Genomic DNA, 14,364 nt, shown 5'->3' with positions numbered 1-14,364 from the left:
TCAGTTGATATTATATAAAAAAAAGAATTCTCTGATGGACTTTCTTAATAATGCATGTGATGTTGTTTTCCCACTTAAGGTTTTGTGACAGTACAGTGCAAAGAAACTTAAATGATTCTGTCATGCCAATGGCTGAGCCATTTATAGCAAGTGATAGTGAGCAGGTGTCTGTTTTCTGAAACCTATTATCGTCTCCCAAGTTTTGTGAATGTTAAGGTCCGAATTATTACAGCTGCACCACAATGTCAGATGTTCTAACTCATCTGTATATGAACTCATCACTGTTTGAAATGAGGTCTAGTAGTGTTATGTCATCTGCAAATTTAAGAAGTTTGACAGATGATTCACCAGAGGTACAGTCATTTATATAATTCAAGAAGAGTAGCAAGGAAAGAACACATCCTTGTACTGAGGGTACCAGTACTAAGGGTTAATGGATCAGACATGTGTGCCCAACCACACGTATGGTTTCCTATCTGTAAGAAAGCCTGTGATCCAATGGCAGATTAAGCCAGGCAAGTTGAACTGGGTGAGTTTCTTATGTAGGAGCTCTGGGCTGATTGTACAGAAAGCAGAACTAAAGTCTACAAACAAGATCCTCACATATGCCCCTGGCTTATCAAGTTGTTGGTAAATAAATCTTAGACCTAAATTTACTGCATCATCCACTGATCAGTTGGCTCGGTATTCAAACTGAAATGGGTCCAGGAAGTCTTTGGTAGCATTCTTGAGATAATAATAATAATAAATCTTTACATTTGAATTATTATTATTATATTCTTCAGAGTAACTTCCCCTTTAATAAATAAAAGCATTTCTGACTATTAACAGGAACATCATGTTCAGACTTATCTGGTATGTATGATTTAGAGTTGTCTCAATATTAAAAATGTGTTTCTTGTAGTCTTCAGGAACAGTAAGAGATTTGGTAGTGGATGTCATACAAGTAGCATCCTTGCTGGTACATGTTGAGCTCTGCTATTTTTAAATTTATCATGTATAGCTTTGCAAAATATGCATATAATACATTGCCTTTAAAAAGTTGCACAACAATTTCAGCACTTAACCAGTGCTGCTCACCAACCACATTTCTTTAGGACAACTGTGCCCCTTGCTCTTACTTTGGATTATCCTATAAATCTTATCTACAGTATCTGGGAAATTAAGAGGTTTGTATGAAAGCTTGGATCAGTGCATTCCACTAAATTTATTTGTGGGGTGGTACTAGGGTGTTGTACCGTGTTAGCCATTATGAATGTAGAGAAAAGCCAAGCAAAATGACACCTTTTATTGGCTAACTAAAAAGATTACAATATGCAAGCTTTTGAGGCAACTCGGGCCCCTTCTTCAGGCAAGATGTGCCTGAAGAAGGGGCCTGAGTTGCCTTGAAAGCTTGCATATTGTAATCTTTTTAGTTAGCCAATAAAAGGTGGCATTTTGCTTGGCTTTTGTGGGGTGGTTAACTTTCTGATGCCCATGGTTAAATATATAAATGAGGTTTATAAAGCAATATTTTAGATTGTTAGGAAACAAACAAAACACACACACATAATAGTACTCTACCACACTTGCTCCCAAGAATAGAAAAATAGAAAACACAAAGATTACATGTTGTAACTACTAATTTTCCCACCTTCATTCCACTAAGAAAATTTTTTTTTATCCCCATTTAACTTCCCCCTCCACTCCCCAATTTCTCACTTTCCTATTCTACTGCTTGGTGTTTACTCTCCAGGCGCCTCATGCATAACGCTGTGCATAGAATTCTCAATAAAACATGGCGTACGGACAAAAGCGGAAATGTGTACACAGATTTATACATCTGGATTTTTTTGTGTGTACGCCAACTTCCACATTCTTCCACTATATAAATCCCGGTCAGTGTGAAAAGTAACGCATGTGCATGCGCCTGCCGTCACTCCCCAACTCCTCCCAGAATTACGCCTCTTTGAATATGCAAATCAATATAAATAGCCCTTAAGCTCAGCGTTCTGTGAAAAGACAATGGCAACAGACGAATTTCAGCAAATACCAAGTGGAGGCAAGGAAAAACGTACTATTTGTTGGTTTAAGCAGTGATATAAACAACAAAAGGAAGTTGATTGAGTAACAGAGTGGCAGAGAAACTCAAAAGTTCAAGTTCAGAATGTCGTAACGTGTCCAAAATAAATAAGAAGTGGTCAGATATCAAAGTCGCCATGAAAAGGTGAGTCGTAGCCCACCGTCTGAGTTTCATATGGAAGCGTAATAGGGTACAGAGAAAAGAAAAACAAAATAGGGACACAGCTGAAAAAAAAAAAGTCAACTTTAATCTCGAAATTTCCATTTTAATCATGTACTATATTTTGTCATCAAAGTAGAATGTCAAACTTCATCTTAAAATCGTTTAATTTACTAGTTTCTCAGATCCCATTGTAACTAAAGTAGAAAAGAAGAATTTAACATGCTATGTGTTCTTTTATGTGCTCTGTGTGTGTGAATCACTACGTGCTTCTTAAATGGGATTTCTCTTCTGCCGACAGGACACAGAATACATTACATTCACGATATTACAGCTCTCTGAACAATTTAAATATTAAGATGTATACTTGATATCATTTTCATAATGATAGGAATTAAAGCATGTATTAAACATGGGGACACAGTGGCACAGTATTAGTGATGTCCTGCCTCCTGCAAGATGCCTGCTGCGCCATGCACGACCTTTGATGAAATAATTTACTGCAGCAGTACTGTCTCTCTCAAACGTACTAACCTCCTATTCCTGTCCTTCCTTTTCTTTCTCCAAGTAACCAATAGCCACATGATCATCTCTGTAATAGATGCCAAGCCATCTGTAAGCTTAAAACGGCGATTCTTCAAAACGTTTATGAAACATTGAAATATCTTCGTAGTGCATGTTTAATTATTCCATCAATCTATCCATCCATCCAGGGTCACGCCAATCCCATAAAGCATACAGCACGTGGCAGGAACAATCTGTGAATGGGGCGCCAGCTCATCGCTAGCTCTGCGCCACAGTGTCCTCACATGTTTAATTAACAATATACATTATTTTAATGAAGTTTAAAACTTAAATCTGTATAATGTAATAAACATGCTTTACTGCATTTCATCTTAAAAATGATATCAAGCGCTCCAAGAAGATAACACTTGGAAATCTAAATCAACTTAGAAGCCAGTTGTCATCATATGTAAATACGTGCTTTATAAAGTGACTCAAGCTGTGCAATATTATAACTAAGTTTACAGTGAGGTGATTGTACTTGATGGACTGATTGAGTACGTTTAGAGCTCTTGGGATGAAACTGTTTCTGAACCGCGAGGTCCCTACAGGAAAGGCTCTGAAGCGTCTGCCATATGGGAACAGTTCAAATAGATTGCGTGCATGGCTGAGACAGTGTGTGCAAAATGCTGTATAGTGATAATCCGATCAGCTGCTGTACAGCTGTGATTCCACACTCAGATACAGTGGGTTTAATACTCAGTGGTGCACTGGGAATAACACTACAACAGTGATGGTATTTAGAATAATTTGGCCATTAGGTGCATCATTATATGGTTACGGGTTGATTACAATGAGATGCCTTAAACTAACAGACGATATATGGTTAATTTCAGCGCATTTGATAAGGCCGCATCAGGGATATGAATCTAAAAACTAAAGGGAAACCACACTGGAACAAAAGCACTGCTTTGATGCTGGGTGCCGCCAGTTTGCAAAACCAAGCTGAGAACTTACGTATGCAAGGGATTGAACTAGCATGAAAATGTGTGTGGCTTTACGACAAGTTTAGTTTTTATACATGGCGATGTGATTGTGGAAATGGGCATACGCAACATTTTTGTGTGTACGCATCGTTTATACATGAGGCCCCAGGTCACTGAATACAAATCAAACTTCTTGGACTGCATTCTCAAGACAAGTTGTAAGCATCACTGTAAATTGTCACTACCTGAAATTAAATTCACCTATACAAAAATATACATGCACAGAATTCAACAAAATGAACTGCAGTAATCCCTTGCTATATTTCGCTTCGCCTTTCGCGGCTTCACTCCATCGCGCATTTTATATGTAAGCATATTTAAATATATATCGCGGATTTTTTGCTGGTTCGCGGATTTCTGCGGACAATGGGTCTTTTAATTTCTGGTACATGCTTCCTCAGTTGGTTTGCCCAGTTGATTTCATACAAGGGACGCTATTGGCAGATGGCTGAGAAGCTACCCAACTTACTTTTCTCTCTCTCTTGCGCTGACTTTCTCTGATCCTGACGTAGGGGGATTGAGCAGGGGGGCTGTTTGCACACCTAGACGATACGGACGCTCGTCTAAAAATGCTGAAAGATTATCTTCACGTTGCTCCCTTCTGTGCAGCTGCTTCCTGAAGCGACATGCTGCACGGTGCTTCGCATACTTAAAAGCTCGAAGGGCACATATTGATTTTTGATTGAAAAACAAACTGTCTCTCTCTCTCTCTCTCTTTCTCTGCTCCTGACGGAGGGGGTGTGAGCTGCCGCCTTCAACAGCTTTGTGCCGCGGTGCTTCGCATACTTAAAAGCCAAACAGCCCTATTGATTTGTTTGCTTTTCTCTATCTCTCTGACGTGCTCTGCTCCTGACGCGCACTCCTTTGAAGAGGAAGATATGTTTGCATTCTTTTAATTGTGAGACGGAACTGTCATCTCTGTCTTGTCATGGAGCACAGTTTAAACTTTTGAAAAAGAGACAAATGTTTGTTTGCAGTGTTTGAAAAACGTTCCTGTCTCTCTACAACCTCCTGTGTTTCTGCGCTAATCTGTGACCCAAGCATGACAATATAAAAATAACCATATAAACATATGGTTTCTACTTCGCGGATTTTCTTATTTCGCGGGTGGCTCTGGAACGCAACCCCCGCGATGGAGGAGGGATTACTGTACTGCAATATCATAACCTGGAAAATATGTACACTATGGATGCAAACAAGAAAGGCTCATAAAGGTACAATAATATACATTTCAATGACTTAATCAAAGGATAGGTGTATTAAGATAGAAAAAATTTCTAATCAGAACTAAATTTCATTATATAAATAACGGTTTTCACAATTTTGGAGAGCTACAATATTCACAGTCAAGTTTTATAACACATTTCTTTTGACATTGACTATGAAGTAATCCAACTTATCCATCTTGGCGAGTTCCTCCAGATAAGCTCTTAACATAATACCACATTTTTCAAAACAATAGCAATACAGCAGAAACACATGCAACATTCCTATTACCTCCACATTTTAAGTCTACTTACATGCAACACATCATTCACCTAAAGTAAACTTATGCCCTAACACTTGATACCAAAATACAATTGCTTCTTTTCTAACACCGGTCTTCACCAAAAATAATGAATTCTAGAATAATGTTCTAGCAATAACTACAGTAATCCCTCCTCGATCGCGGGGGTTGTGTTCCAGAACCCCCCGCGAAAGGTGAAAATCCGCGAAGTAGAAACTATATGTTTATATGGTTATTTTTATATTGTCATGCTTGGGTCACAGATTTGCACAGAAACACAGGAAGTTGTAGAGAGACAGGAACTTTATTCAAACACTGCAAACAAACATTTGTCTCTTTTTCAAAAGTTTAAACTGTGCTCCATGACAAGACAGAGATGACAGTTCCGTCTCACAATTAAAAGAATACAAACATATCTTCCTCTTCAAAGGAGTGCGCGTCAGGAGCAGAGAATGTCAGAGAGAGAGAGAAAAGCAAACAAATCAATAGGGCTGTTTGGCTTTTAAGTATGCGAAGCACCGCAGCACAAAGCAGTTGGAATGAAGGCACCAGCTCACACCCCCTCCGTCAGGAGCAGAGAATGTCAGAGAGAGAGAGAGACAGAGAAAAACAAACAATCAAAAATCAATACATGCCCTTCAAGCTTTTAAGTATGCGAAGCACCGTGCAGCATGTCGCTTCACGAAGCAGCTGCACAGAAGGGAGCAACGTGAAGGTAATCTTTCAGCATTTTTAGACGAGCGTCCGTATCTACCGTATCTTTAGACAGCCCCCCTGCTCACACCCCCTCCGTCAGGAGCAGAGAATGTCAGAGCAAGAGAGAGAGAGAGAGAGAAAAGTAAGTTGGGTAGCTTCTCAGCCATCTGCCAATAGCGTCCCTTGTATGAAATCAACTGGGCAAACCAACTGAGGAAGCATGTACCAGAAATTAAAAGACCCATTGTCCGCAGAAATCCGCGAACCAGCAAAAAATCCGCGATATATATTTAAATATGCTTACATATAAAATCCGCAATAGAGTGAAGCTGCGAAAGGCGAAGCGCGATATAGCGAGGGATTACTGTACCTTCAAAAGTTAGTTAAAAGTATATAAGTGGAAGTAAAGCTTATATGCATTTCATTTTGAAGGAGTACTATTCACTCAAAGTTATGTATTAAAAAAGAGTCACTCTTAAGAAAAAAATGATATATCCTTCCTTAGAGGGTATAATTAAATTCATGAGATAAAAACGAAGTTTGCGTTCTACATATTCTGCTATCAATCATAAACCATGCCACACTTCAGAAGGAACTCCTGTTCTAGCCTACATACATTAAAATGCAAACTTCTGATAAAAATACTGTATATGATTGGGACAACAGTTATGCTTTGTTAAAAAATATTTTAAAATTTTAAACTAACAGCTTCAAGCTACTTATCCAACTCTTCTTCTAAGAAGAACTATACCTAAACAAAGTACAGGTTAAATTCCATTACAACAAATATCTTTAAAACAAAATTTTCATTACAAAAAAGTATTTTTATGGTCCCGACAGTTTCACCTTATGACACGAGTCTATAGAAATTGCGTTACTATGAAATACATTCAGCAGATACTTTCATTACAATGAAGTGCCCAAAAGTCCTTGAAATGCCTGAATGAATCATCCACAGAGCAGTTAGTTCTGTGGTCGCAGCTCAGTTGTGCACAACAATCTCAAAAAGAAACATTGTATTTTTTTTTTCTTCGAACTTTCCTCATACTATTTTTTTGCTGTTTGATACCTTTTGCTTATTGCTTGTCAACATTTTAAAAACATCCATTGAAATTTAACGCATTATCACCCTCCTGGGCAGATGGCAGACACGAAAAAACAACAACAGTTCAAATCAGAAAAAAAAAAAAACATTTTTTGCGGCTCTTGATTCCGGCAAAAAGAAAAAAAGACGTTGCCAGTGAATTCGGAATTTCGCCATCGACATGGTCAACTTTATTGAAAGGCCAAGCAAAAAAAGAAGAAAAATCTCTGGTTGCAAACGTATGCAAACTGCTGCATTTGAAGACATCAAAAAAGCTGTTTTTATGTGGTCCAATGATGCTCATTCAAGAAACATTCCTTTTAATGTGGCACTAATTCAAGAAAATGTGAGGTTTCTAAACTCTGTGACCTCCCCAAACTGGACAACACGCTGAAGAGCGTCCCGAAGTCACAGCTCTGCTGCGGCTCACCGGCGAAGCAAACAGAAATGATCTCGATGGCTGATGCAAAGAACATTGCAAATGCAGGGAACAGTATTACTTGCCACTAACCTAGCCACAGCCCTGCCTGACGGCTGTGTCTGTGTATAGGAGAGTGGCAGATCACGCTACAATAAATAACCCTGCTGTTCCTGTTTCAAGCTGAATAAAGCTGGTTTTGCTAAAGTACTGAGACTCAGCCACTTGTTTTGGAGTGCAAGACAGGGACTTATAGCACGACCACGATCTTTTAGGATTCACTTCTGTGGTGCAACACTGCACCGCTGTGAGCCTGCTGTTGCCCTGCCCTGGCAACAGACAAACAATCTTCCACTGACGCAGCAATCGTGCTTCAGGATGCACTTTGGCGTGTCGGTGGTCCCAAAAGAGTTCAGAAACCTCACAATATGAAGAAGAAGAAAAGGATGATTCGGCTTCTGATTGATAACTGTGCTGCGCAAAACATGCTTCCACATTTAGATAATGTTCGTGTTGAATTCCTCCCACCCAATTGCACAACAGTGCTTCAGCCATTGGATTTGGGCATCATTCGCACCCTGAAAGTGTATTATCGCAAGGAATTGCTGAGAAACATTATCATTAGCATAACTTTTAGACAGGAGGAGATTAAAATTAACGCAAAAGAAGGTATTGAAATGATTGCAAATGCCTGGAGGCAACTTAAAGAAAGCACTAAAGTGACAAATACAGAATCTCATTACTACGAAATTTTCATTACAACAAAATATTTTTTAGGTCCCTGGCAGTTCACTGTAACGTAATTTTACCTGTATTTGTATAATTTGACAAAAATTCTAGACTGGAATTTTTTTCAAAATGGCTCATGAAAACATGAAGTCCTATTTCATTCATATATATCTGACACTACCTAATACTGCTCAGAGATACGGAAGTGAATCACAGCTACAGGAAGAAGTAAGGTACTCAGCATGGGTAGGACATGAACACCTAATAAAAATCTACAAACATATCATTCACATTTGAGCATTTTATAATTGTCACTCAACATTACTGCATGGTTTTTAATTATGCCTTAAAGAAAGAATTTAAGGTTCAAATTCTACTGAGCTGTAATTATGTCTATGGATCACTATTCCACCCAATGCAGCTTGAGCATATTTTTAATAATTAATATTATTTATCTTGAAAGAACTTGGCTAATATGAAAACTAACACATAAAATCAAAACCTCTGAGCAGTGAAGGACGAAATTGGAATTGCCCAGTTAAGACATCCGATTTAACAAGGATGCAGAAAGCTATATGCACCCCCAACAGTTTTCCAGAATAAATGGGTGAACTGCAGCTCATACTAACACTTCAGGGAGCCCTGTATTCATCTGATAACAAAAGTATAAATCAAAGTTGATATCTTAGCAGAGGCTTCTTCATAAAAAAAGGTGCCAAATGAATATTTATTTTAGGCTTATGACTGCAAACTGATCCTGTCTGTATGGATGGACAAGACAACGCACCTATGAGGAGGCACTGGCTGCGTATCTGGAAAGTGACTTTGACCCAATCACTGAAGTTATACCTTCCTTCAAAAAGTAGCCACACTCATCTCTTCTAGCATTCTGACACTTAAATACTGATATGCCACTCCTTCTTTGGAAAGCTGAAAGCTGAGATCCACTCAGCCATGCCAAATTCTGTACCAGCGACTGAGCCCAGTTTGAGAAGACTGAGAAGCAGCTATTACTTCAAGAAGGGAAGTTCAGAGGCCAAACAATTGTGCCAGAAAGAGTAATGCTTTTCTCTATGAAGTTACAGAGGTCACAACAAAGAACCTAAGAGCAAACTGAGGAAGGTACAATCACAACAGAGACAAAGCTCCATGTAAGAAAAGAGAAAGAGTGCAGTCCAATGCAAGGAAAGCCCTTCTTTTGAAACCAAAGCAAACATAACAAACAACTCCACACAACATTGGTCATTCTCCTTGAAGGCACGGTATCGTAAAACTGTTTATCTACTCTAAATAAAAGTTTTTTACTCTAAATAATCAGTGAATAACCAGCCTCTTCTGTGTTTTATGTTTGTCTGTCATAGTTCCACAATCCTTGTGTTTATTAATAAAATGCGTTAAACTGTTCCTTAAAACGAGTGGGCTTCTGTTATCTTGATACAAGTATAACTGCCAGAAACCCCTCCCACAAAGAAAAGGTAAGGAAAAAGTGGGAGCCATAGCAAATTATTTGATTAATCACTGTCTTTGACAACTGATAATTAAATGAGTGATAACACTCTCTTCTTTTCCTACAGCCGGAATAAAAAATGCTACTTGTGAGATTACATAACTGATAGCCAACATAAACTAAAATGCAACATTTCCCTGTTGTTAAAATTAACATTCAGGTAAGAACAGGTGGCATCACTGTGCCTGAAGTAATTTTAATTTTCAGTTTGTCTATTTCTTACCAGGTACTTGTCATCTTGAAAGGCATAGTGCAAAGTTGTGATCCATTGGCTGTCTCCTTTCACCAGTACATCTCTTTCCTCTCTAAAACAGGCTGTCTAAAGAGGCAAAAAAAAATAAAAAAATATCAGATTATGTAGTTATAGCCTATCAGTTAAGAGATCTCTGCAGGACTAGCCATACATCCACTACAGGTTATTAATGCTCCTGGAGTTGCATGCATTTTTGTTCTTGCTAACATCTACTATTGGACCAATATTTTGCAGAGAAAACAAGATCAACACTATCTGTACGAAAGACTTGTAAAACCCTTTGGTGGACTGTGGAGTTAGTCAAAATGTGTTTTTCAAACATTTCAAACGGCAACTTTATGTTTAAAACATAATTCAAAACATGTAACAGTGTGATGGAAAGAACTCACATCTGCTCTCTTCAACATCTCCCACTTGTGCAAAATCTTCATTGCGAATACTTTTTCTGTGTTTTTTAACTTCACCACTGCAACCTACAGAAAGCATACAAATGCATTGAGAGGCATTTCTGTAAACATTTATCATAAATATCACTCTACAGTGCTATTCAGTTTTATAAATATTGTGAAAGGCATTTCAGCCAGGCCATGAACATTTACTTGCATGTAACTATAATATACTTAAGAGGTTTAATGTATTATTTTCACAAATACAGTATATATTTTTATTTTCAAGTGGTAATTTCATAATGAGCTTCTTACATCGTAAGCTGAAACTCAGTAAATGCATCTCAAAGCAATGAGTATTTTTATGTGAACAAAGCTGCATCATACCTCTCCAAAGGCCCCTCGTCCTATGACTTTGAGAATTTCAAAGTCATCTCTTCGTAGTCTTAGTTGCTTTACCTTGGATACAAATGGCTTAGCTGTCAAAGGAGAGAAAATTAAGATCTTATAAAAATGTGTTTTGTTGCATTATAGCCTGTGTTCATAAACAAATTTATGTCATATTTAATGAATTTAAGGGAAAAAAATATAAATAACATCATATACTTTAGACCACTTATACATATTAAACACTGGTTAAGTCAAGAAAAGTGCAGACTGCAGCAATTTCCTATTTCTTTTCTTTGATAAGAAAAAAAAACTTAGAACATAAATTGTGTGAAAAGCAATAACTAACTTATTATTAACTGAACCATCCTAAAGGTATGTTACAAAGTATTGTTATGAAAACCTGCAAATGATTAAAAACAAAAATTAAAAACTGCTATGATCAGCCATTTTTACTCACAGTACTATTTGACTTACCAAATTAGCACTTCTCCTTAGTTTTATGTACTTCAGCAATTAAAACTTGGGTTTGAGCCAGCATAAAATTTCATATTTGCATGCAATGAAAGAGTTACATTAGCATACTGCTAAATATTTTACTAAGTGCATCTTTAAAATGGAAATTATACATACACACACACATTATATATATATATATATATATATATATATATATATATATATATATATATATATATATATATATATATATATAAAAAATATAATATATATTTTACATATATATATAAAATATATATTTTATATATATATTGGTTGGAAAATGGATGGATGGATGGATGGATATATATATATATATATACATATATATATATATATATATATATATATATTATATACACATATATACATACAGTGGAACCTCGGTTCACGAAGGTCTCGGTACACGTACAAATCGGTTTACGACCAAAAAGTTCACCAAACTTTTGCCTCGGTTCACGACCACACAACAAGCCAGCTTCCCTTTTGGTTTGTACATGTTCAGTCACTCCCTGTGCAGCGAGCAAGAGAGAGAGAGAGTGAGAGAGAGCAACACACACACACACACACACACAGGCAGCGCGAGAGACAGAGACGCGGGCACACACACAGGCAGCGTGAGAGAGACACGCGGGCACACACACAGGCAGCGTGAGAGAGAGACGCGGGCACACACACAGGCAGCGTGAGAGAGAGACGCGGGCACACACACAGGCAGTGCGAGAGAGAGTTGCGCGCGCGCACACACACACGGGCAGCGCGAGAGAGAGGGGGCTGGACGCAGGTAGGAAGGCAGTTAAAGAATGCACTGGGCTTGATTTTGTTTTCACTTCTGTTTACAGCGATCGGTTCATAGCGTGCATTGTTGCAATGTTACTTTTCTTGGTGGTTTATTAAATTACAGATTTTTTTCAAATGTTCATTTTTTTCCCTGTGCTTAAAGCTCATTTAAAATAAAATAAAAAAAAAAAAAAAAAAAAAGCGTTTTTAGCCAGCGGTTGGTAGCGCTATAGCGCGAACTATTGCAGTGTTAGTTTTCTCTGTTGTTCAAGGTTTTCTCAGTGTTATTCAATGTTTTTACATTTAGTTTACTATTACGCTGTGCATTCTATGGTTTAATTAACTATATTTGTGCTTAAAAACTTAAAAAATATATATATTTACATACAGTTTGTATGGTCTGGAATGGATTAATTGTATTTACATACAATCCTATGGGGGAAATTGCTTCAGTTCACGACCAAATCGGTTTACAACCAGAGTTTTGGAACGAATTATGGTCATGAACCGAGGTTCCACTGTATACATATACATATACACATACATATACATATACACATATACCAGTGGTGGCTGCCAGCTTTTGAAACAGGGGAAGCTCATATTAGGCCTTCATCATAAAATTCATTATGTTATTTGTACGTAAATTCTGCCCTCCGTTCCTTTTGCAGAAAATGGTCTGTGACCCTGTCGTACCAATTGGCCGTCTTTTCCAGGGACTTAACCAGTTTCTTCTCAATGGCCAGGAGAGCAAGGTTGCTCAAACGATCTTGGCCCATCGTGTTGCGGGTGTATGACTTGACCCGTTTTAAACAGGAGAAGCTCCTCTCTACACCTGCTGATGTAGCGCCAATTGTTGCCACTAACGACAACAGCTTGTATAGCTGAGGCATTGCACTATCCAACTCCATGTCTTTAAAAAACACCAAGAAATCACACAGCTTACCCCTGCTCCCCTGTAAGTCATGATCTGAACATAGTACTTGAAGTTCAGATCTCAGTCTCCCTGAGTCAAAGAAATGGCCATAACTTTTCAGCACACTTTCAAATGCCTCCTCTGGAAACACTTGTCTCATTTCATCAAATTTCCCTGGATTGACTAATTCTAAGAAGCTTATGCTTTCCAAATTTGAAAAACGCTGAGAAATCTGCTCCATGAGATTGTCTAGGATGGCCATGTACAAAGTTCTGTAGCAGTCCTGGGGATCCTGTAATTGTGACAGACGGCGCTTTCTAATAGGTTCATCTCGAGGGTCTGATGTGAGATTTCCTGCTTTTGCATAAACTGCTTGATAAGCCTCCTCTGACCTCTTCTCCTTGACAAAAGCAAGGAGAGACCCAATTCTTTTTTTGCAGTAAAGAACATCCATAGCCCTTTGCTGGACAATATCAAAGACAACATCTGTCTCAGAGAATATTTGTTCATATGTGTACAACATGAACACAAACTCAAAATCCTCCAGTTTCATTATGAAGCCTTTGGCAGCATCTAATGTGTCATCATCCATGCTCTCATCCTGGGTAATCTTGTCAAAAGTCTGCAGGAGGCCATCATAATTGTTTGCCACAGTGCTCACTATCCATGATGTGAAATTCCATCGAGTAGGAGCGTTTCTGGGCAATCTTGAAGACCCTGCAGACTCAAGAAAAGACATCCTTTTTGTGGACTTTTGGGGGAAAAAAAAAAAAAAAAAGTGGTGAACCCAGAGAGAGATGCAAAAAATATTCTTGACTCAGGCAAGCATTTAGCACCCTGGGACAACACCAGGTTCAGTCTGTGTGCATAGCAATGCACAAACACTGCACTAGGGGCTATTAGTTTAATTTTGGCCTGTAGGCCATTGAGAGATGAAGCAAAGACAGCAGCCCCATCGTAGGTTTGTGCCACAAGTTTTTCTCTAAAACTGTAGCCCTGCATGTGGTATGATAAACCTGACCCTGACTCGCCAAATGATCAGCCAAATCAGACAGCATTACAATTTTGTTTGAATGTAACTAGCAGAATGTAAAAACAGGTAATCAGATGCAGCATTTATTTTTCATTTAATTCATTTAATTTGTGGTCAATATCACATAGTACAACATTTATATTCTTTAATCCCTTTCTCCACATCTCTTACAGCAGCCACTACTGAATTCTGTAACTCCAGAACAATGTCCGTCAACACACAGCCAGATGGTTGCCCAGCGGCCAGTATCCAAAGATGTGCTCACCACATCAGCACCATCACCCCATGAATTTGCGTTCCTGGCATGGGGATCACCTTTTGTGATATTGTCTGAAACAGAATAAACAGTAATACCACATCTGCTGCCTGCTTGTTTGTCTTTTTAAACATGCAAATCAT

At 38.2% G+C, this 14,364-nt stretch overlaps 1 protein-coding gene across 1 annotated transcript in view; it reads right to left on the bottom strand.

Moving 5' to 3' along the window:
• LOC114642571 (serine/threonine-protein kinase MRCK alpha-like) overlaps positions 1–14,364 on the bottom strand; it is a 141,338-nt gene that overhangs the window by 92,668 nt on the left and 34,306 nt on the right. Inside the window, exons 2-4 of the mRNA XM_051927174.1 lie at positions 10,739–10,830; positions 10,355–10,438; positions 9,936–10,031 (exon numbers count right to left, since the gene is read on the bottom strand). Of these exons, the coding sequence (XP_051783134.1) occupies positions 9,936–10,031; positions 10,355–10,438; positions 10,739–10,830 (272 nt within the window). The remainder of the gene's footprint in view (positions 1–9,935; positions 10,032–10,354; positions 10,439–10,738; positions 10,831–14,364) is intronic.

Source organism: Erpetoichthys calabaricus, chromosome 1 (assembly GCF_900747795.2).
Source record: "Erpetoichthys calabaricus chromosome 1, fErpCal1.3, whole genome shotgun sequence".
Taxonomy (NCBI): domain Eukaryota; kingdom Metazoa; phylum Chordata; class Cladistia; order Polypteriformes; family Polypteridae; genus Erpetoichthys; species Erpetoichthys calabaricus.
This window is presented reverse-complemented; position numbering and strand designations above follow the sequence as displayed.